At 34.5% G+C, this 25437-nt stretch overlaps 3 protein-coding genes and 1 pseudogene across 6 annotated transcripts; 1 reads left to right on the top strand and 3 right to left on the bottom strand.

The window, feature by feature from the left end:
• Positions 1–1478: 1478 nt before the first annotated feature.
• On the bottom strand, positions 1479–4377 carry LOC140841587 (protein trichome birefringence-like 19). Of its 2 annotated transcripts, none has more exons than XM_073209117.1 (2): positions 3495–4377; positions 1479–2382 (listed from the first exon to the last, which is right to left on the bottom strand). In XM_073209117.1, the coding sequence occupies exons 1-2, from the start codon at positions 4200–4202 to the stop codon at positions 1621–1623; spliced, it is 1470 nt and encodes a 489-aa protein (XP_073065218.1). In that variant the 5' UTR covers positions 4203–4377; the 3' UTR covers positions 1479–1620. The 2 variants fall into 2 exon arrangements, with proteins under 2 accessions (XP_073065218.1, XP_073065217.1); XM_073209116.1 differs by having other exon boundaries at positions 1483–2382; positions 3414–4375.
• A 3665-nt stretch (positions 4378–8042) lies between these two features.
• LOC140840526 (basic leucine zipper 43-like) lies at positions 8043–8749 on the bottom strand. Its single transcript, XM_073207705.1, has one exon. It carries the CDS (start codon positions 8694–8696, stop codon positions 8190–8192), a length of 507 nt encoding a protein of 168 aa, XP_073063806.1. The 5' UTR covers positions 8697–8749; the 3' UTR covers positions 8043–8189.
• Positions 8750–15568: 6819 nt separating this feature from the next.
• LOC140840525 (GDSL esterase/lipase 7-like) lies at positions 15569–18644 on the bottom strand (annotated as a pseudogene).
• A 2925-nt stretch (positions 18645–21569) lies between these two features.
• Positions 21570–25015, top strand: LOC140841586 (transcription factor BIM2-like). Of its 3 annotated transcripts, XM_073209115.1 has the most exons (8): positions 21570–21773; positions 21883–21973; positions 22091–22160; positions 22240–22335; positions 22700–22925; positions 23007–23112; positions 23762–23891; positions 24650–25015. In XM_073209115.1, exons 1-8 carry the CDS (start codon positions 21716–21718, stop codon positions 24731–24733), a joined length of 861 nt encoding a protein of 286 aa, XP_073065216.1. In that variant the 5' UTR covers positions 21570–21715; the 3' UTR covers positions 24734–25015. The 3 variants fall into 3 exon arrangements, with proteins under 3 accessions (XP_073065216.1, XP_073065215.1, XP_073065214.1); XM_073209114.1 differs by having other exon boundaries at positions 21886–21973; positions 22700–23112; XM_073209113.1 differs by having other exon boundaries at positions 22700–23112.
• Positions 25016–25437: the final 422 nt, after the last annotated feature.

The raw sequence follows: 25437 nt of genomic DNA, 5'->3' as shown, positions 1-25437 counted from the left end.
TAATGATTGTGACTTTCTACTTTTCGATTAATTTTTCTAATTTTCAAATCAAGTATAAATTATTATTTTAATTAATTTTTTTTTACTCTTAAATTATCTAGTCCGCCCTTCCGCTACCAATTGTAGCTATACTTCAACGAATTTAATGATGATTGTACATAGACTAATTTATAGTTTGGACTTTTTCTTGTTACACAAATTTAATTATTTATTATAAACAAGTAATTTGTCACATCTTCTCAAAATATATTATTGTGCACACTTGCTTAATTTCCTTACATATATATAAGTTCCAGAGTTGTCGATTCCATTATTGTATGTAATCTAAAGGGAAAATTAATTTATGGTCAATTAAGTTTTCAAATTTTGGTTTATGTATAAATTTTAATTTTCTGTTATTTTTGTTCAATCGTCGATGTAATATCTGACATGTTAATAATAATTTATGTCACGTCGGTATTTTCGGTCTCAGATCAATAATTAGACCAAAATAAAAGAAGATTAAAAGTCTGTATAAAAAACACACTTTAAAAAATTAGTAAAACCAAAATCTAAAATTAAACATGTAAGAAGAGAAAAATAAACCATTTTCCAATCTCAAAATTAGCAAATGCCTACACTTTTGTCTCTCTAAAATTGACAGCACAACTGATTAATATGCTTTCCTTGTAAGAAAGAATCTCTTACTTATTATTTTTGCAAAAAAACAACTTTGGTCAAAAATAGTTGACAAAAATTTGTGTTTGATGGTTTCACGGGTCGTATTTTGTGAGATAGATCTCTTATTTGGGTCATCATTGAAAAAATATTATTTTTTATTGTGAATATCGGTAGGATTGACTTGTCTCACATATAAGATTCGTGAGACCGTCACATAAGAGACCTATTCAAAATGGTTTCTTGGTGCTAGAAGCAATTTATGCTTCAATTAGTAGAAAGGCAGAATAATTTTCTACACATGAAATTGGTGGAAAATCAAATTTAATTTCTTTGACTTTTATAAGCAATATGATTATGACCTGATCAAGTTGTTGGTGAAAGTATAGAGTATTTAATTTAAAGCGAATAATTAAACACATATATTGCGTATTTGTTATGTTAATGAATAAATACTATTAATGTTTCTTCACCAACAATCTACTAACAAACATCTAAATTTCTAGCAAAATCTCAAAGAATTATCGAGAGACACGTCTACATCAATAAGTATTTCATGGTTGATATTCGTTTACGAGATGATCATTCTACACAAATTCGATCAGAGCTCTCTTATTGAATTGCTCATTCAACGAGCATTCTCAATATTATGCCTTGAAGAGACTCGAACCTCCACGCTCTTTAGCACGAGATTTTGAGTCTCGCGTGTCTACCATTTTACCACCAAGGCATCTTGAAAGTGTATCTTATTTCATGAATATGATATCTATCTATTGATTTTGCGAAAGACTTTGATTTCATATTGGAAATCATTTTGTAAACGATGAATAAAAGTAATGAGAGTGTCAAAATTGATATACAAATTATAAGAATTAAAAAAACCTATCAATTTTATTTTCTATATGACTATTTTGAAATTTTCTGAATAAATAAATAAATAAATATAATGTACTCTCCAATAACTTATACTTCTATTTTCAACAACTGTAGCAAGAAATCATTCCAAGAATCGATCGGGCCAGGCAAACACCAATGAACACAATCATTAGCAAATGACTGTTTTAGCCCTTGCAAATGCCCATATTTACTCGGGTGCCCATCTGGTCTCAACAACATGGGCTTCGTCGCATCAAACAACCTAAACTTCGCCCCTCCGTTTCTCCTCCCTGCTTTCTGTGCAATTCGAAGCTCCTCCAGCTGTATCAGATACATCTCCAAGCTATAATCCTCCAGAGCAGTCTCGTTCCTCCTAAACGGCGCCGTTCGCACGCAATCGCCGCCCTTATCCCACGGGCCGCCCTCGAAATGCGACGGCGCAAACGTCCTCAGAAACGCGACGCCGACGAAATCGGAGGCTTCGTTTATCGCTCGAAGCGCCGTCCGGAATGCCCGTCGGTAGCTGAAGCTAGCCTTCAAGTGGCTGACTTCGGTTTCTGGGCAGTAGAGGCAGCCGACGAGTTGGCGGTTGAGGTAGAAGTAGGTGGGGCGGAAGAACCAGTGGCCGGCGGAGATGATGACGTAGTCGTAAAACGGGATTTTGGTTGTCCAGTTGAGATTTACTTCGTCGAGGTGGAGATTGAAAGGCCGCTTTTCGTCATCGGGATCGGTCTTGTCCGTGTGGACCAAGTAAGGCGACCAGAACATGGAAATGTTGAAATCGTGTTCGTTGAATTCGTAGCGTTTGTTTTGATCCAACGGGTGTGATAGGTCCACAGGAGTTGATGTCTGAAAATTGGATAAACAAATAAATCAGAACAAAATTAATTATTTTTATTGATAATAATATTCCATGTCATATTTTCAATAGTATAACAAAATAAATTAATTTACGATGAAAATTAGAGAATGCTATTTATCCATACAAAATCAGATGTAAAGCATATTGTAGTAATTTAATGACCCATTAAAGTAGCAAGATATACACAATTTATTAATGTTTTTTTACAGATTTATGAATTCATGGAATAATTCTATCAAGCAGGTAGTTTATTTTTATAATTCAACATTTCCTCGATCATGTTTAAAACAATTATTGGATTATATCTACTTAACACATGAATGTTAATGATTCAACACTTATCACTAGGTCAAAAATTGACAATCAAGACGCAATTTTATTTTCCTATATTCATGATAGCAGAGATAATATCATAAATTTGTTTTGTCCCCAACAAAGACAACATCATTAATTTTATAGTCAATTTAACTAACCAGATCAAGCTACGCAACGACAACAATTTGATGCACGAGAACTCCATAGCAGGTCGTTCATCCCAATATTACTCTTATTCTTGCATGTTTAACCCAACAAATGATTTTCATGTTAAAAAATTAATTTATTTCAATATAAATGAGAAAATCTAGTGGTACTAATTCACTATAAATCATAATTTAGCCATCCATCTTATCCCACAATTATAATTTAATAATGATATTATGCCTAGTTATATAAATATTTTGATTAAAATTATTAATGTATTTTACTATTTAGATCATCACATAAGGATTTTACAATTTTCCATCACTTTGTTCCAAAATTAAAAATAAAAATTGATGGTGTTACAAGTTAGCTCTTTCTTCTACAAGAAATTTTACTATAAACTATCATAATGCGGCATGTACAAAACTCATACTTCCATTTTTCAAGTTTCCAATGATCTTTATTACACTGTAAGAAGTAATTATGATAGATAACCACACACACAAAAAAAGGCAAGAAATTGAGTTATTTGGTCGTGGAAAGGAAATATACTTACCCTTGACAATAGGCAAACCAAAGACTGCATGTGATTTCTTGCCACAGAATCACCCACAAAAGCTATGGATTTTCCCCTTACCAGTTCCAGAAATTGAACAGGATCAAAGATGGGAAGATCACAATCATCGGGCTTCCACCTCCATTGCAAGAAACCTGTGTCGGGCCTCCCGAATTTCAAGCAATTCTGGTGCTCCTGTATCGCGTTGCACGTCTCGTTCGTGTAATACGGACCCTCTGGATTCGGCACCCATTCCCCGGTGAACAGGTCACATTTATCCTGATCCGCTACTTTCGATCGTATCGTTTCGATCCGATCATCGTCGTGGCCGGCGGCAGTTGCGAATTTCTGTATTGTGTTTTCTTCACGTACATAATCTCTCCGATGGACAACGTCCCTCTTAGCCCGACGGGCCTTGGTCCTTCTTCCCTTAACGTTCCGTCTACCTACTGGTGAGGAGACATGGCGCTGCACCACCGTATCATCACCCCCTTCGCTACTCTCACACCTCTCCGCCTCGGCGGAACAAGGCTGATTTATATCTTCCTTCACAGGAGGAGCCAAATATTCCAAATGAGACGTCGGCTGTATCGTGTCCTCTGCCGAATCCTGCAACGATTCGTATGCTTTCGATTCTTCCGTTAGTTTCTTGGAGGAATCTCGAAACGAAGGGTAATATAAAGGGATTGTTAGGAGTACCGTTAGGGCTATAAGTGGGGCGATCTTTGGAGTTTTTCTTCTTGTTTGTTGAGGTTTCCCCAATGGAAGTTCAGAGACTTGGAGCTTCATTGTAATCCTCGTGTTCTGTAAAAAAAGGAAAGGGAAAATCGGAAAATTCGTGAAGAAAAAAGACCAACTCTGCGCAGCTTTCGGTAAGGTGGTAGAGAAACCAGTGATGGCTATGGGAAATGGAATAATTAATAATAATTGGAGGAGAAATTTCAATATTTCCTTCGAAATATAATCACACAATTTTATTTATTGCGTGTAATATTATACATACATAAATATGAATATATATTATAAGATCGATAAATACTAATAATATTTATGAAATAATTCAATATTTGATTAGGAAAATGAGATGTAAAATCAATATTTAAAAATAATTCAATATTTGATTAGGAAAATGAGATGTAAAATCAATAATTAAATATTGATTATAACTTTTCAAGAAGCTGAAATTGGTCAGCAATTGTTAATGCCTGGCCTCATAATTTGAGGTTTTAATTTGATGATTATTATTTTAGGCATTTTTAATTATACTTTGTATACTTTATTCCAAAAAATAAATTGTGTATGATTTTCAGTTAAAAACAATGTACCTCTAAATGAATTAACGAATGTTAAGATAAAAAATTAGACTCTTTTTTAAAATATGATACTATCGAATATATAAAATTAAATTTTATTACGGAAATATATTTATTTGGTATTGTTTTTAAAATAAATAAAATCAAATCTGTTTGATCGGATTATCGATTTTTTGAAATAAATCAGTTGGTCTGTTATTTCGATTAAACAGAAACTTTTTTTTTCATATCTAAATTTGCTAATATAATAAATATATTTATATTGTTGTTAATTTTATTATATTTTTTATTTTAATATTTTTAACATTATTATTAATACAAATAATTTACCTAACATCATCATCATCATCTTATTTTTATTATTAATAAAAAGTAGTTCACCTATGTTTTTTAGTTATTTAATTTATATTCAAATAGATATAATATCATAATTATAAAAATTATTAAGAATCCTTACTATAATTTAAAATAATAAAATGAAATTATAAAAATTGATTATAGAATATGAATTTACAGTTTGAATAATAGATGTTATTATTCATTTATTTTGTATGATTCTTTATTAATATTATTATTTTTTAAAATAAAAATAGTGGCGGATTGCCTTAATTTGAAATTACGATTCTTTTTTCTCCAATATTTCGTGCCGACCTACGAATTAGTGAAATTACAATGTCGCCGTCGCGAACAGTAGAGGCCAAAAAGTCTATTTTCGGAACGTTTGTCACCAAAATGATATTTAAAAAACATAAGGGTCTATTGACTAATAATACTTTTCTAGCCTGTATGATCTATTGGGAATTCCACCCTCTTCCCTATAGATTCTCAAAACATCCCCAATCTGAAAAACACTAATAACCAGAAATCATAATCAATATGAATTTTGTATTGAAAGTGGTGAGGATTTTTAATGGAAGTGGGAATGTCTTCACTGATGCTAACCTAAACTCCATACTCAAGTCTTTAACTAGTGTTGGGAGATTGAGAGAGTGGAAAGAAATATTGGGAGCAATGGAGAAGGGTGGTTATCTACCTAGTGTTTCTTCTGAATGTCAGATTGCCTTCAAGCTTTGTAGTGGTGGGAAAAGTAGGGAAGCTCGGGAATTTATGGATAAAATGGTAGAGGCAGAGGGTGATACGGATAACAGTACTTGGGTTTCTTTACTTGAAGGATACTGCTTGGATCGTGATTTGGATGAAGCAAATTATACGTTACGCAAATTGTTAGCAAAAGAGGGCCTCTTCAGGTTGTTGGTGGGTACGTATTGTCGAAAGAACAAGCCTTGAAGTGCATACAAGTTACTGAAGTTAGTTTTAGAGATGGTTAATGGCAAAGGGTTAACTCCTCGGCATACCATATACAAAGAATTAACGAGGAAACTGTTGCTCACAAATCATAGCACTGGATGTGATGGATATGATGAAGAATCATGTGGAATCCTCTGTTGCATATCTCTCCAAGATTGGCAATGCTGAAGAAGCTGACTGGTTTTCACTAGCCCTGGCTTCAAAGATATCTCCATCGGAATCTGTGTGTCTTCTTCTATTATTTAAAAGCTGTTCGACAAAATGAAGCTCAGGATTTCCTTGCCAAATGCTCTAGTCACATAAAGAATCATGCAGATGTTTTGAATTTGTTTTGTACCATGAAATCTGGAGATAGAGCTCGGAATGTCACCAGAGTCCTTTAGGACTCGAAATATGTCTTACCTGTTGTTTCTTGTAGTACTATGTGATGGGGTATTTCCTTTTCGATCCCGTCTCCTCACATTCCAATTTATTAAATTTTGTACCGGTTTTTTAAGCATGCTTAGATTTTGATAGAAATAAATTCGGGAATAACACACGATGATCATATTTTTTGATAAATGTGATTATGATATTCGAATGGTGAAGTTGTGATGTTTTGAGGTCTTTCACGGGATATAAATTTAAATTTTGTTAATTTTAGTCATGCATCGTAGGCTAGGCGCTCCATAAACAAGAGAAGATTTGAGTTTCATACAGAAAATATCGGCCCGAAACAAGAAAGATAGACTCTGGGCTTGAACCGAGTTCGCAGGCAAGCTTTCCTCCTGCAACTGTCGAAATAAGCAAGACTAGCAGACATACCAGGGGTGATGCCCGTGTTCGTTGTGAGGTGTAAAACACTTCTCCAAGCAGACTGGTGTCGGATCATTTCGTTTGCAAACTTGTCGTCGACTAGAATGCTACCAAGATCAGGGTCGTCTTGATCTGGTCCGAGAAGATTGCTCTACCGATTCAACCTCTGTTCGAAATCCGGGACAATTTCCCCAAACCTAAGTTATTTGGTTGTTTGTTCTATTAAAATAATGTGTTCCAATTAAGTATTTTGTAATTATTATACAATAATCTTCAAAAAGTGAGCTAGGTCCTAATGTGATCCCAGCTTAGCACGTCATAAAAAAGATACATACAAGTCTTCAACTGTAATATTTCCACGGACTATACTCAAACTCAAAGTTAGCAGAATTCTCAGTATGACTCAAATAAATTCAGCAAGATCGCAGCTTCCCCATTCCAAATCACAATTGACACCAAGAAACTCCAAAACCCGAACCAAACCTTGATTTGGTTGGCCGAAGAAATCAAAGGGATCCCAACCCAGCAGCGTAAAAGATGCTAAAATCTGTAAAATTTCACAGATGATTAAGTATCAATCATACTGATTTATAAAGAGACAAAGAGAGATAGAATCAACGCAAACACCAATCTCTTGGAAGTCTTGCTAGTATCTAAAGCTGGTTGAGCTCAAAGTCCTATCCATATTTGTAAAATTTTCAATATGGACAGGAGAATATATTTCAAGAATGTTCAAAGCAAAGAGTCCTGGACCTGGCACAACATGCACATGCCGCGGATGATATTATCCGGCTTTAATTCGAGTATACTTTAGATACTCTCATTTGAGCCGCACCGATAATGTCCTTAAAAGATATGTTGGAACAGGACATGTTTTTTTTTTAAAATGAGTCGGACTTTATGTGGCATTTTTATTTTGAGCATTCGAGATTCCCCCTGCTTGCTAAAGGCCAAACTAGTGTACCGGGTATTCGGATGGATCCTTAATGCTTAAACTATAAAGCGCAATTAGAGAAGGTATTCTTAAGTTGCTTCGAGTCCTGTAAATGTATTAATTCACCTGGAAAGACTAATGTTTTCAATTGGTAGAAATGTTTTGTTTCATTCTAAGACTTGCTTGTACTGGTTGCTTTTTTGTGCATCCATGGCAGGGCAGATACCCAGAAACTTATTTACGACAACATATCAAGATTTCGATATAATGCAACTCTATTCTTGTAGTGAACACCAAAGTCTAACAAGACTTTAAATTTGTGAAAAAAAACGAAAACAAAACACAGAATCACAGCCTTCTCTCCAGGAAAATTCAGAGAACCTGAGAAAAGAAAATAGTTGATAATACTTGTAGACTTCTATTTTGTCATTTGCAGAGAATATCTTGGAATTCTCTAATCATACTGGGATAAGGACTATTGAGCTGCATATTAGCAATCATCTGACGAAGCTCGGAAGTTTCTTCTTTCAGTTGAGCATTCTCTTGAACTACTCGTCCATGATCCTCCGACACATGGTTCAACTTGTCGACGAGTTGATTATTCTCACCCCGCAGCCAAATGACTTGGGACCAGAGCTCATCCAAGTGCTTCTGCTTCCTCATACGCGATCTTCTTGCAGATTCTCGGTTAGAAATCTTTCTTCTTTGCTTCCTCTCATCTATGACGCTGCATTGTTGCTCATCTGCTTCATCAGAAGTTGTATTGTTGCTCAAACATGTTGTTTGAGGATTAAATTCACGAACTTTTGGATTAATGCATACTTGAAATAAAGGGTCCGGAAATCTGTTACTAGTCGTAGCAAAATGGGTAGGGAAGGCAATCAAATTTGAAGGAAATATATAGTGGAGCTCGCTGTCTTCACCCGGTTGCATTTCTTTAGTATTACCAATGTATATCTGTAAGTAATATGAGAATGGAAAATGCAAGTGAGAAGAAGTGTTGGTGTTAGAAGGCGAAGGAACTTCTGGTAATTTATAGTGTGGAATACCCCATTCTATCGATTTATTGTGCAGTAGAGTTCGATGAGACCATGGGATACTGATGCCAATTGAAATTTCGCTTAGTGTTTGAACCTAACTCAACCTCAAAAGCTAGCTCTGAGGGAAGGATTGTCCTTATTTATATATACAACTCTCAGATATTTTATCCAACCGATGTGGGACAACTAACACACTCCCTCACGTCTAAGAATGAACATCTGCAGAATGAACATCTGCAGCATGAAGTTCACAAATGACCTAATTGTGGGTCAAACGTGTGCCTCAACTAAAATAGATGGGTGAAGTTTCTTAAATTAAATATTAAATAAATATAATAAATTATCTAAAATAAAATTCTATAAAAAAGAATGTAAATACTTCATTTCATACATATTTGAAAGATTCAATTAGTTGGTTCAAAGACAAAAAAAAAGTCGAAGTTGATTTTGGACAGTCCAACATATGACGATGAAACTTGAGCTCTGATAACATGTTAAGAGTAAAACTTAGACCTAACTAGCTTTTCTACAATGCATTAATTTAACATGATGGACTAGTCCATACATTATGTTGTCCATGTATATATTTCTTTCATGCATGCATGATTATCATGGATGTTATTAGGGTCAGTTCCACCCGACATGTCAAATACCCCGAGGATTGATCCAATGGATATCGAGAGGACACGTCATTATTCATGTGATGCAATGTACTGATCGATTCACATGAAAATACACATATGTCCTCTTCATCACAAAAAGACTGCTCTTTTCATATGGAAGTGTTTATAGATATTACTTAAATTTTGAAATATTGGATGACATATGGATAATCTTCAAGATTTATTTCAAGTAAATGCTTACATAAGTGAGACGGATTTTATCATGGCCTCATGGGGCGTGCAATGATTGAATTGGGGAATACTAGGGATAGTGGATTGAGAGGTCAATCTAAAAGTGGTGTTAATACAAGGTTGGCCAGAGTAAAATTGTACACCACAATATATTGGAAATAGTCTTCTGAAAGTGGCAATCTTAAAGGGAAATATCGGTGATTCCATCGATCGCCACTTTTGTGGACTTAAATTAGGACAAAAAATTTGTACTTTTTATTTTAGTCATATTTCAGTATTGGGATTTTTTTGTCAGATACAGAAAGGAATGTCTTACTAGCACATTAGGCTGAAAATTGAGTTGGGCAAACCCCAGATCATCATGCATGACTCAACAAAATTAATATAAGTATGAGTCGGATCGACCTCGAGTTTGAATATTTACTTCGATTAATATATGAGTTAAGATTAGGCTTGTATAGGCTCATCTCATTTAAAGCTCAATCCTATTCGGGCGGCCCAAGCTCAATCCAAAGCTCGAAAAATTTTACGAGCCGGACACGAGCTGCACATACATGTGAGCTTTATTGAGCTGAGCTTGAGTGAGTCTAGCGTGTATTTCTTGTATGCATTAAGAAAAATCTTCTACGGTTTGTGGTGAGTATTCAAAGTTGTTGAGTGCATGAAATTGTACTTTGAAAAATGCATCTTTCCACTGAGAAGAAGGGGTGGAATGGAGGCAAAATGCTTTCTCCTACATATTGGTTCAAGCTGAGTGGCCTAAACGTTCAACTATGTCATTAGACAAATGTTGACTCCTCTTTCTTTTCTTGTCTGAATTTGTTGCTTTTGTGGTTTGTTTGTTTTTTTTTTTTTTTCTGATGATGATCATCTACTTTTTCCCCATGTATGTCTTTTACCATAATGGGGATTGAAAGGTTGAATACAAGACATCACCACTTTTTTTTTCCCTTTTTTTTTTGCTTTTAGGAGTTCTGCTTTCGTTTTTCCACCTACAGAATTTCGAAGGATCACCTTGCTATTTTACTTAGGAGCACATAAGCCAGAATCTTCCTATAGAGGGTAAAAATGCAAGGATCAATATCATCAAGCAATCTAGAGTTGCATTGCAGCCTAGACGCGAGCTTGCACGATCCTTGAAATACCACACTCGCGCGCGCGATGCCTTATTTAACCACTTCGATGCACTGCTGGGTATAGATGTAGAGAATTCGATACCGAGCCAACCAGGACGTCTAAACCATAGGTGACTACTCGTCACGAGCTGTTGATCATCCACCGGCATTCACATGGTGGATGAAAAGGTGTTTGGTTACTTAAAGCCGATGATACCAATGTTTTTCCTTGGTAAAATTGGTGTTGACAAAACATTTTGGAGATACCTATGTTTCTTGCTTTTGTTTGTCGAAAAGTATATCATGTAATTAATCACTTAAAAGTCTATTTAACTTTTTCTTTTGTTCGATGAATTCGTTTGTTCAATTAAAGTATGATTGATGGTGTTACATCAATTGTTTCGGATGATCGACAAACCACCCAACCGAATGGAATATTACGAAACTGATATGTACGAACAAAGACCTTATTAAATAGAAAATTAATTGTCGAAATCCACTCGTTAGAACAAATTTTACTCAAGCCAATTGATGACCCTACTCAACTGAATAAGTCGAACTAAACAAAAGATATTCCCTGAAACTATCGGTTTATTAAAAATCCAACTGATTTTTTGGATAAAGTTTTTCGTACTGATACCACCTCTGATTGTGTGTAAATGTCAAAATTCTGCGATTAATATCCGTATTGTAATATTTTAAGAAAAGACGATGACATGGAAAATGACCTGAACAACAACTACCGTATTTGGAACGATAATAAGATTTTATTTGATCGACTGTTGGATCGAAGACAGTAAATATAAGAAATAAGCAATCAGTCAACAACTTTATCAACATTCAAAATTATCTATTACTCTCAAGCTATTAAGAGCCAAATCGATTAAAATTTTCAAAAGTTACACACTTAAGAGTTTACATAAGACCATCAAAGAACTTTTGTACATAGAGTTTTCATTATACAATACTTGTAATCTTACTGTAAAAGTTTATTGATCAAGTTTTCTTAATTCAGTGAAATATTCTAGTTAGGCAGTGGTAAGATTTACTGAATTAAGTTGTTACAGAGTTTTGTAATTCCAAAGTCTTCTAATAAAAATCATTCAATGAGAAAAAATGAGTGACGTAGGAGTTATTTAAGTCTTCCAACATAAAAAAAAAAAAAAAAAGTTGTGCAATTCACATTTCAGCTACGCTGCTTTTAGCTTTCATTTCATAACCAAACTGATTGTCTTTCGTTTCATATCCAAACTGATCATTACTTAAGTCATTTTTGTGAGGTATAGGGCCAACGAAAGCAGGGGATGATCGTCGGTGTCATGAGGTTGCACAAACAATGAATGGCTCATGGCATGCTTCTAGGCGAAAGGAAAATGAACGAACCGATCTTACACCTGAAGGAGAGTGATTTCAAAAACTGTCTAAGTATGAGATTGTGCAGTTGAGGAGTGCTTAAAAGATTTGATATGTATTACTCATATCAAGAATGTGCATCTTCTTTTCGGAAACTCATCACGTAAGAACTCCAAAGTTAAGCATGCTTGACTTAGAGCAATTCTGTGATGGGTGACCCAAGTTTTATAGGGTGCGTGTGAGTGAGGACATAAGCACGCTGGAAAAACTCGTCTTGGTACATTGGGGAAAGTCGTCAAATCTGGGGCGTTACAGTTGGTATCAGAGCCGACCTCTCATAGTACGGTGTGGTTTGGGGACAAACCAAGTGGAAGCTGGTGGGCATGTAAGGCCCGGGGCCAAAGAGGGCAGGGGATTATCGACGGTGCCATGAGGTTGTACGGAGAATGAACGCCTCCTGACAGGCTTCTAGGCGAATGGAACATGAACGAACCGATCTTACACCGGAAGGAGAGGGATTCCAAAAAACTGTTTAGGTATGAGACTGTGTAGTTGAGGAGAGATTAAAAGATTTGATGTGTACTACTCATATCAAGAAGGTGCATATTCTTTTCGGGAGCTAATCACATAAGAACTTCAAATTTAAGCGTGCTTGACTTGGGACAATTTTGGGATGAGTGGCCCCCTGAAAAGTTTCATAGGGTGCGTATGAGTGAATGCATAAGGACGCTGGAAAGACTCGTCTTGGTACAATGGGGAATGCCACCGAATCTAGGGCGTTGCAATTTTTGTATTCAAATCGTGTCACTAAGCTTCTTTTCGTGGAGTACCTAATTGCTAACTTATTGATACCTAAACTGACGAGAAGTCAATTTCAGTCTAAGCTCAACCGTAGTATTTCTCAGAATTTATTAAGATTATTTATTCACTCCCTCTAAATAAATGATTAAATTATTAATGAGTAAATTTTATTTCGGTGCGTGCATGAATTATATGTTAATTATATAATATTGTCCATAAGCTCAAATATCTTAAGTCCAAAAATTTGTCCATCGATATTAATTTCAATGGTATATTTATTTTTATGAATAATTATAATGATGAAAATTGAAAGGTGTAGATCAAGCCAAAATATGCACCCTATCCTATGGACATCGTTTATCTTTTGGTGGCGCCTTGTCTGTTTATTTGCAAAACCCTTTTTTTTTACTCAAAAATATAAATTTCATCGCAATGCAATTATCACACATTTATCTATACTAGCAAATATTTTCTTCATATGAAAAGAATAAAAGAATTTCACCCTCATGGAATAATTATAAATGAGAATATCTTCGGAAAAATAATTAATTTATATTTGATTTCGAATAAGAACAAATAACTCAATGACAAAAACTTGTGTGAGACGGTCTCACGGGTCGTATTTATGAGACGGATCTCTTATTTGGGTCATCCATGAAAAAGTAATATTTTTTATGCTAAGAGTATTACTTTTTATTGTGGATATGGGTAGGGTTGACACGTCTCACAGATTAGGATCCGTGAGACGGTCTCACACGAGACACACTCTAACTCAATTGTCATTTATATTATATGATGCAAATTTATTTCGTGAGAAAGAAGAGACGTACATATATATAATTAATATAAAAAATAAATATTATATGTTGAAAATGTGTAATACATTTTTATTTTTTAAGTAATTAGTTTAGTTATTTATATTACTGAAATCACATAAAATTTAAGATTTCTTGTAATTGTAAAATAAGTGTAGTATTGAATAATTGAAAAATTGATCGAGTAAAAAATTTTTTTTAAAAAAAAAATTGATTGAGTAGTTGAGTGTAAAAGAATATGAAATTCGTACAACGTAAATGATCCAGGCATTATATGTGCCTTAAAATTTAATGCTGCCATATTTTAGAAACTGATAAGAATTTCCAGATATTACATGTCGGAAAATACCACTCCCCACGAATTGGAAAATTTGAGTATTTGACAAAGATTTTGATATATAACCTATTAAATTTTCATCGTCTTACGCAATGTATCAAGTAAGTGTGTGTGTGTGTGTGTGTATTGCAAGTAACAAAAAATCAAAGAAAATTATAAAACAAAAAATATTTAACCTTTAAATTCTATTTTGGTTGTAATCAATAAATAATGTAATGCATGCATTACATTATTTATTGATTACAACCAAATTAATATAAAACTAAATTTTTATAGATTTCCAGTTGTATTAATTTAAATGTAAAATAAATTAATTTTAATTATGTACATTAGTAAATTTCTATTTATTTTTAAATTAATCTAAAAATATGTTATAATTTGATCTTTAAAATCGTGTATGTAATTACGAAAATTACGACATCTGAATTCTGAATTCAGTTGAAAGGATGAATTTCAGTTTCGTTTGTACGTTGTTTTTGGTGATGATCATTCAGTTTAGATAATCAAGTTCACCATTTATGCAGTAAATCTACACTTTATGCATGCAAAGGCACACGCTTAGAAAACGCTGGGGTGTGCCATGCAGATAGAAAGAACATTATTCCTTATTGACATAAGATAAAATCAGAGATTGAATCTTATGGCCTAAAAGTTAATTTGGCGGCACGCTGATTTTGTTGAGAGTGTAAGACTGTAATTTCAAAGTATTTTTGCAGTTCTGGCAGATGGGCAAATTCTGCTTAGTTCCTCTACCTCTAGTTAAACTGAAATAATTGAACTTATCTTTAGTCCTGCGGTAGAGCTAGCAATCTCATCCTTGGATCTTGAAGTGGTCGGTCCTACTCTTCCATCATGATTAAGGCCGCTCAGTTCTTATAACAATGATGCTCCAAATTCAGACTGGTTGTTTTTAAATGTATATGACTATGATTAAATTTTAAAAATTCTGCTTTATTTCATCACCAAGACCTGGAAGCATCACAAAATGTTCACATTTCTGCTAGAAACTGAATAGGCTATTTGCCACGGTAGTTAATTTGGATGAAGCTGCAGATCGTCAAGGTGTTCGTGGAACGCATGGACAGCCGGCTTTTTCATTGTGACCTTTGTGGTCACAGGCAGATGTTTTACACAATAATTTGTAATGGAATCACATTTCCTTAAAAATGCCCTTGTCATGGAGTTTGTAGTATGGTAACGATGAGTGAGGAACGGAATGTAGATGATGATGAAGAATTACCCGCAGTCTCTTGTTGTTAGACCATTTTTTGTTAGATGAGGATCTTTATGTTTAATTTACCAATCAATTTTTTTTCTCCACCTTCTGTTTGTGAAAAAGGTTTTCATATATCAATATATGTGACCTTTTGTACTAGTGCCATTGACTAAAGGTAGATTAGGACGCAATATTTTGACTCACTTGTTATAAGTTCTAGAGAGGACTATATAATATAGTTCAGTCAGGCATAATTTTCCATTATGGCGTCAAATTTGAATTTTCAAACAATTACGTGAATGTGTCGTACAAAAAGGAAGAGTAATATGTCTTCAATGTGTTGAAAGGCAAAAACCAGAAGACTTATGTTTGCATCAGTTCCTGAATATTTTTCGGTATGCAGACAGAGGTGCCACTGAAGCAATAAGTGGCGAGTACTCTGTTACTGATTCCGTAGGATGATAGCCATCCCAGAAAAAGTGTTGTTCTGGATCGGGACACGCGGGAAGCCCTGGAATGCATGCTGATGTCCCATTCATCAAAGCTATGCAGCATGGGTTACTTGTATCTTTCAAACCTAAAAGTTAGACAAGATAATTAGTGGATGGTTGATTGGCTATACTCACTTTCTTGGACCCATCCCTGTGGACATGCTTTGTACATATAATAAGTAGATTTGAATTTAGTTACCGTATTGAGATGGGTTGAGGATCGCATCATATCCTAGCCGGTGACCCTGGCCAAGAATAAAAGATGAGCCTTGGAGTGTAGATGCTAGATTTTGAAGCATGGAGGCTAACTGAAGATTAAACATGATTGCCATCTGATTCAACTTCTCGACGCAGGGTCCACTGTGTTTGTATTGCCTAATAATGTGTGGAATGCACCCAAGAGGGCCGAGCTCGAACATCACCACCTTCCTTGCTCCCAACTTGTACAATCTCTGCAATGAGAAAGTTCAGTAGTTTGTGTATTTTCTTGATTATTTGTACGAGGAACACATAACCAGAGGAGGACTCATGTTTTCTGATGAGCATTGACAGAGTATTATTCGATGCTACCTGGAGGTGTAGGGAGAGTTTATTTATAAGAATGTTAGCGAATGATTGAGGACTTGTGGTGGAGTCATATTCTTGTGGGGAGACAATATCTAGGACCGAATTCGAGATACTTCGAGGATCGATCAAAATGTTGCTTGATTCATTGCTGTATTGAGCTGCAAAGTAACCGAGGTAGTCATTGCTCCCAATCGTGATCACAAATAATGACTTTGATAAATGGCTTGAAAGCTCCTCTGGATTGTTGTAGTATTTAGGCAAATCCTTTTCAACTGTTCGTTGAAATAAGTTGATTTGGTCACTTAGACTCAGGCACTTTCCCTGCAGACAACCACAGTTTACATGTTAAGAAAATTAGTGAGATGAATGGATGGATATACACTAATGTAAGAATATACGGTCTCACGGATCTATATCTTGAGACATATTAATTTGATCCATAATTGCAATGAAAAGTAATATTTTTAAAATAAAAAATATATTTTTCACGGATCGAATCGGTTTGAAGAACGGAACGGTCTCACCAAACTGATCTGTGAGACCGTTTCACAGGAGTTTTGTGGTAATTATAAAATCGGGCCAGAGTTTTTTTTGGAAGTAATATTATGTTTTATTTTTAGAAAAAATGTAATTTTGCTCTTGCACATTTGTCTCTTCGCGATTTTGGTTATCTATGTTGTCAAGTTTTAATCTTAGTTTTTTGTGTTTTTTTTTTTTTTGCAATTTTAGTTTTTTATCTGGCATTGCGTTGATATGGTAGTGACATATACTTTGTCATACTAGCACCCTGTGCAAAAAATACTAGAATCGCCAAAAATTGAAAGAAATTCAATAATATAGAAAATCAAAACCCCCATATATTCAAACAAATAGGACCGAAATTGAAATGTTGGCTTATTTTTGTTCTTGTTCCTACTTATTTTTCATTTTTGCTTTACAATTGTTGAGATAAACTAAAAAGAATATTAATGCTTAATATTTTTCTTTTTTTATTTAAAAAAGCATAGTAAACGTAGTGGTTAAAACAATTTAAATAGTAAAAATTGTATTCATAATCAAAAAGAAATATATAATCATATATTACGTAAATGTAATAAATATGATAATCGCAAATTATATATGTATATATGTGTGTGTTGTGTGTGTTTGTGAGCACCGAAGAGATGTCACTCACCCATTGAATATGATGAAATATAGAAAAATTGTGCATCCAATACCTATCGTGCACATCTATGTGAGCACCGATAAGGTGTCACTCACCCATTGGATGCTATGAAATATAGAAAAATTGTGCATCCAATGGGTGAATGATAACTTATCGGTGCTCACATAGGTATGCACGATAGGTGTGCAGCATATCAAAACTATATATATATAGATACGTATTGAAATAAAAAATAATTAGTTGTTGAAAAAATTTACCAAATCGCGTCCAGTTTGAGGAAGAATTCCACATGATCCAGAGGCAAAATTCAGTCCTCTCAATTCCAATTCACCTCTTACATTTAGCAAGCCAATTTGATCAGCCAACTTCAAGCATTTTCCCTGAAAAAGTCAACCCCCCGTTACAAAAATTATTATGTAAAAAATATCGAGTATTTTTACATAGCCAATCTAATTTTTTTAATTATATTCACGGAATAGTTAATTCATGTCAGACATATATATATAATTTTTATTTCAAAAAATCAGTAAAATAGTAAATTTTTAATCATAAATATATAAACAAACTTTTATTTACCCCGTTTTCCATTCCCGGTAGATTAACGGCACACGGCCCTGTTAATCCGTCAACCAAACTCACATATGGAGGAGGAAATGGCAATCCAAGAAACTCAGCTGCCAAAACAAAAAATTCTTACTTCATTAATTTTTAGCAGCAAGATTTGTAGCTACTAAACAATCGAGATATTGATTTTTTTTTTTTTACTTAAGAGGATTGTTGATCGAAAAGACATTCGTTTTGTTAAAATTACCTATAAAATCGACGGTCGTTTTGCCGTTGGTGAATCTTCCGGTGGGTCCTCTCTCGAAGTTCATACCATAGGGGGGATAATTCACCTTGGATAAAGTTGGCAGCAGATTATTATTGCCACTGTCGAACAGAGAATCGCCGAAGGCATACAATGCAGGTGCTGAAGGAGATTTCTCTGCCCTTCCGAGACTAAAAACAAGAAATGCGATCAACATTGGAGATAGCAAATATGTATTCATTTTACTCCAAAGTTTCGTGAACAAGAAAAATGAGATTTGAGTTTTGGAGACTTTTTGAAATGAGTTATCAACCCATAAAGACGGGGAAATCATGTGCTATATAGATGGAATGATGTATGGTATGTGAATTTATAAATGAGTAGGGTCTCTTGTAAGACAGTCTCACGAATCTTTATCTGTGAGATCGGACAACCCTACCGTATGTACAAGAAGAGAGAATGGACTTTTTAAATGGATAAATCTGAACAAAAAATGTTATAGTAAGAGAGTGAGTCTCATATGAGACCGTCTCACGGGTCATAATCCGTGAACGGGTCAGCCCTACCCATATTCACAATAAAAAGTAATACTCTTAGCATAAAAAGTAATACTTTTTCATGGGTGACCCAAATAAGAGATCCGTCTCACAACTACGACCCGTGAGACCGTCTCACATAAGTTTTTGCCATAGTTAAGAGGTGGTTGTGTCCAAATCTTCAATTTGACTTTAGCATTAGGACAATGGCTAGCACTTTGAGGATTCTGAAAATATTCTTGCGATATTGAGTTGTCACCCGCACCTCTTTTACAACGGTACAATAGCACGTAGCAGCCTCATGTTATATCGTTGAAAGATTACCTTGTTATTTTCCTCCACCGATATTGGTGGATCCAATATATATTTATATCGACCATTGAATTTATTCAATTCCGAAGGAGCAAATAACAACGAAATTTTAAAAAAAAAATCAGAAATTTTTAAAATTGAAGGTCAACTTCCTCCGGACTATATTGAATCTTTATCTTAGTTTCTACAAAAACTTACGTGAGATCATCTCACATGTCAATTTGGCATGACTCGATTCATCTCATGAAAAATATTTTTTTTTATGTCAAAAGTATTATTTTTCACTATAAATATGAGTCGGATCAACTCATCTCATAAATATAGATTCGTGAAATTGTTTAACAAAATATTTGCTCGTTAGTTTTAAAAAGTAATTCTAAGTTAAAAATTTCGTAATAATCTCAAAAAACAACTAATTTAATTTATTAACTTTATACAATTTACAACAGTGAATAATAATAATAATAATTTGGCGCAAAAAAAACCAAAATAAGACTGATATCACAAAATTTGACAATATGGTATTCATGTTTATACATAACACAGAAACTATATATATTAATTCATTCAAAATGCGATGAAATTGATTTATGCTCTTCCAAATTAGGTTGTTAAGTGTATGAGGTTACTCAAAATATAGTGATAATCATACGTGCGAATTGTTTCGGGCGCGACGCTGTGAGAGGACCGGAGCATAGGAATGTTTGATGGTCGAATTAAGGACGACAAAAGTTTTTTTTTTTTTTTTCCACCAAACCTCCCTTATAAAACATCGGAAATGCACACTAAATAGGCATTCTATATTTTATCATTTCATAAAAGTTGCATAATACTCTATGCACCATCTGAAATCATGCGAGTTGAAATATTTTGATGATATATTATATAATAATGATCAAAATGACCAGCGAACAAAACGGTCAGAAACAAGACTTAATTTTCTACGAGTCATATTTAAGGTTCACTAGACTAGTTCGGTTATTACCTATGCTAACATAACGCTGCAAGATCGAGCTGGATTACACATAACATCCGAAGTAGTCTAGCCAGCCTGAATATTACTTGTAGCAAATTAAGTTTTCTTTCTAACTTTTTGTCCGCTGTTCATTTTGATCGTTAGTCTATGAGATATTATCAAAACATTTCAGCTCGCAGAATTTCATGTGATACGCAGGGATGTTCGTACAACTTTTATAAAAAAGCTAAAGTTTAGAATTCTTTTTTAATTTTCAAATAGAAGAAGTAAGTATTTTCGATATTTCATTGGAGAGTTTGGTGCAAATTTGACAAAAAATATGAATGAAAAACAGCTAGTGTAAAAAAAGGTTTTATACGTAGGTATTTATTGGTAATTGGTATAGAAAGTAGTTTATTTTCTTAGTATGGGTCCGAGATATTTTTCTCCTTATCCACAAGTTTTTATTTGCGTCACGGGGATTTTTCTAGTAAGGCCACAATGTTATTTTTTCTTATCACACAAATTATACATATATTTTGGATGTATAATTGTCCCGTTTTTCATGCGGAAAAACTATTGTCATTATCTTAATTACAAATGATATTGTCAACTCTTTGATTTTGTGATTTTCTAATGAAAATTTCAGCTTTTTATGTAAATAAATTGTTTGGCTTATGGTACGTTATAATCAAAGAATGTAAATATGTTGTACGAGTAATCGGTCTCACGGATCGTATTTGTGAGACGGATATCTTATTTGGGTCATCTATGAAAATATATTATTTTTTATGCTAAGACTATTACTTTTTTATTGTGAATATGGGTAGGGTTGACTCGTCTTACAAATTAAGATTTGTGAGACGGTCTCACATGAGATCAATTCTATATGGCAAAAACTTGTGTGAGACGGTCTCACGGGTCGTAATTTGTGAGACGAATCTCTTATTTGGGTCATCCATGAAAAAATATTCTTTTTTATGCTAATAATATTATTTTTTATATGTGATATCAGTAGGGTTGATCTGTCTCATAGATAAAGATTTGTGAGACCGTCTTATGGTAATGGATCAACTCATTGCTCCAAAATGTGAAATCGCTCACCTTAGGCGCCCCTCACCTCCGGCCCGACAGGAATGTGAGAAGAGGTAAATCACGGTGACTCAGCCAACCAACAACAGCTAGACCTTATGTTACGCCGCGCACAAGAAGCTCCCCTCTTATGGACAATTTTGGCAAAAGGAAAACATCGAGGTGTGTTTCCTTTGTTGGCATGGAAGAGTTCTTTTTTCTTTCTAAATAAATAATACTGGATAATAGTAGTAGTAGACCGTAAGAGCCCACTTATATCCTGTCCAGTCCACTACAGAAAGGCCCAAAGAATAGTCCAAAGCCCACTTTTAGCATTCTATTAAAAAGTATACCGCGCACGTTAGAGCACGTCCCCCACCAAAATTTTCTAAACTGAATACGGTTGCCTAGGGCTCCTCAAAATCTCTCGTACAGTAAATATTCTTTTAGTATACATAATACTCCCATGTTTCCTTGTATGCAAACACGTACATTGCTCGAGAATTTGAATCTCAAATGGTAAGAATTGGGAGCCGTGTTGAAGATGAAGAAGCTCCCGATGGCTCTCCGATAGGTATACAAGAATGCTTGTTTGTGTGTGTGTGTATAGGTATCTAGTCGGGGAGTTAATGTCTGCTCGTGTTTATTTGTGTGATTTGAGTTGCGGAATTTTGAAATTTGAGCAGAGAGGGTGAGAGTTGATCATAAGGTGGATGCTTCTCGGTCGAAGCATTCGGAGACGGAGCAACGTAGGAGGAGCAAAATTAATGAGAGGTAACTGTTAATTTGGGATGGAGACAACCATTTCCATTGTGAGACCTCCATTTTTATTTCACAGTCATCATACGTATCTTCTTGGGTGGAGATCATTGTAAATTTTATTCATTGCAGATTTCAGATTTTGAGGGATTTAATCCCTGAAAGTGAACAGAAGAAAGATAAAGCTTCATTACTGCTGGAGGTCTGTTATCCGCTTTTACAGTTAAATTTTTGAATGGTTTCTTACTTCTGGTACGAATGCTAAAGCTTTATCTATACAGGTTATACAGTACATCCAATTTTTACAGGAGAAGTTACAAATTTATGAGGGAACATATCAAGGTTGGAGTCCAGAGCCCACAAAGTTGGCTCCATGGGTAAAATATACATGCTCTTTGATTTCCTTTTGATGCTGCACGAGTGAGGCTTTTTCTTTTTTTTTTGGCTCTTACTATTGGCTTCATGTAATTTTCACCAACAATCTCTGCAAAGTGATGCAGACATCAAAAGTTTGAGCAGAATGTAGTTCTTTCTCATTCATGTAAATTGGGTTGTCTGCATCAAGTTGTGTTATGATATTCTATCCGTGTGGGAGAACCATTGTTGAGAAACGACCAGATTCAAAGTGGGGATGGCATGACTGCTGCTTTGTGTATCATATAGTAGTTATAACAGGCGCTGTAATCTTTTGAATTGCTTAGTCAAAATTTTTGTCCATTACTTATGGTTGACACTTGACAGAAAATCAATTCTGGACCAGTTGAAAGCTTCCTTGACCAAACTCAGCTTCAGAGGCATGTATATGGGAGTGAAGACGACGGTGTTCTCAACCCTTTACGTCATGTACGGAACTCACCAGAATCTGAGTTGATTGGATCTGGCTTGTATAAATCTACAGATAACGTACCTAATGCAACAAATCAACCTCTTCTTATTAACCTGCCAACTCAAGCAGCAACATTTGAGGGTATGTCTGGTCAACCTAATCAAGAAAGTTTTCCTGATGCTGAGCATTTGACCCAGCTGTCGCAATCCCAATCATGGCCAGGGAGATCATGTGTGGATGATTACTCCATTCCTATTTTCAATACAAACGAGAGTGAACTGAAGAGTGAAAGTGGGGAAGCCAGTCAGTCAAATCTTTACTCTCAACTGTAAGCACCCATTATGAAAAGAAAAGGAAATTGATCTATGTATATGACATATACCCAATTAGACCTGTTCATCTAATTTTATTGGAAACTGCATTTGGTGCTGTTAATTATTTGATATATGCTATTGATTGTCGCAGGTTTCGTATCTCTATAACAATGATCATAGTGGAACACGCTTAAATAAATACTCTAATAACGCACCATATATCAACATTAATGCACATATTTGATGGGTATCAGTGAACTGGTTGTTAGTGTTTGATGGGATTTATGCTTAGATATGTGATTCTTTTTTGGCAATTAAGTTGGAATTTCATTGGATTTTTACATACTGATGATACATGGATAGAAAGTCTCTTTAGGCTTTTGCATAGTTTACAATTTTGATGTATAGGGATATAATGTAAGTATGTAACCATTTCGTTTAAACTCGTGACTTGGAGATTGTATCTAATATCACTAATGAAAAGCTTCTAAGTAGATGATTGTAGTTACTTCTGATGTCGGTTTTTTTTTCAACATCTTTTTGTTAAAGGAGATTTTTTTCTAAATATTTTTTAACCTAATCTCTGTGTTCCCCATTCATTGATAGGAGATTTTCATGAAAATAATTACATATTTCTGGGGTTAATGCTTATTTTGTTGACAGGATATTGAGTTCTTTGAAGAATGCTCTACAATCATCTGGAGTGGATTTATCTCAGGCCTGCATTTCGGTGCAACTTGATGTTGGCAAACAAATAAATGACAGAAGTACCATGGCAAAGTTTAGAATGAAGGTTCTTCCATCTTATTACGAAGCTATACTTAACTTTGACTCCCCTGTGCCTATCTATGTTTGCTTGCTACTTTCTCAAACTATTCTCAAGTAACTGCCTAAAGATCTCCGGAAACTTCAATAGTATTCTGATGTATTCCAAATTCATATCATGTAATCTCTTCGAGTGCATGTTGGCTCCTACAATTGATTGGGAAAAGGGGAAACCAAGAAGAAGAAACTAGTAGGAACGGGAAATAGAAAACGGGGAATCCAGAATGGTCGAAGCCCAGGAGAGAACTTATCAAATTTTATTGCCTGTACAAAATAACCATCTGGCATATTTATTCCCATTTGACCAATTGATTTCTAATTACAATAACTCTGTCAAACAGAGAATGAACTTATACATTATCATCTGTATTAATGTACGTTCCCAATGTTAATATCGTACCATATTCAAAGATCAATTAACATTTTAACTTGAAATGTACTCCTTGAGATGCAAACTCTACATGTGCTGGAAATTTTTTCAATTTTTTCAGTTATCAGTCATGGACTGCAAAAATCAGAATTATGAGGAAAGGTTCTTATGAATGACTGCAGTGCTTGTGATGTTCAGCACTTGGACATTTTCTCTGTCCGAGGAAACTGTGCACAATCTATTATGATCCAATCGGATTACATTGTGTGATTCATCTATGTAACTTAGATTTTAGTGTTTCCAAATCGGATCTACTTTTATGTGCTTGGTCTCTTACATTTTTCCTACTGATTTAGGATAATCAGAATCCACCTGGTCTTGCTTCTGTGGCTTCTGGGAACGAACATCCTCATAAACGGTTCAGAGTTGATGAAAGCTAGTGCAGTGCTCCCAGACGAATGTACATACATGCTCATGCTCTTCCGAAAGGAATTGTCATCAGGTTTTAGCATATTATGTAATTTTTTTTCAATTTTGGCAGGCTTCCCTTTCTTTATAACGAGGTTTTCCGTAAGGGGGCAATTGCATTAGCTTAACTTGGGTAGCTACTTAGTTGTCTATCACTCCGAATATTACATATTCGGGCTATATCGAGCATCTGCCCTATTGCTGCACCTTTTAGCCTATACTTTATCTCAGACTATTAACTATAATTATGAAAATGTGGATAAATGAAGGTTATAAGATGGGTGAAGTTGCATTTATTGGGTGGAATGCCTTAGAATAGAAGAGCTGTTTCAGTAAAAACTCCATTTTATTAAATAAATAACAATGGGTTTTTGATAGAGAAACATTTTGAAAATAAAATGCTCAAAAAGATAGAAACAAAAAGACATAATATTTGGCTTGTGAGTATTTGTTTCCCTTCAAAAAAAAAATTTGTTGTAAACTAAAAATGAAAAGGAAAAAAACTTACAAAAGTTGATTTTGCTCAGGAATTTTTTAAATTCTCAGCTTCTAGCTCGAAATCATTTTGATCAGAAATAATTGATCAAAACGTTCACAATCTAGCTCATACGTTTTTGTTATTTATTTCTTTTTTTCTTGACAAAACATCTCATCTCAACATTTAAGTTTAATTGCA

The sequence above is a fragment of the Primulina eburnea genome, chromosome 9 (assembly GCF_022965805.1).
Source record: "Primulina eburnea isolate SZY01 chromosome 9, ASM2296580v1, whole genome shotgun sequence".
Classification (NCBI taxonomy): Eukaryota; Viridiplantae; Streptophyta; class Magnoliopsida; order Lamiales; family Gesneriaceae; genus Primulina; species Primulina eburnea.
This window is presented reverse-complemented; position numbering and strand designations above follow the sequence as displayed.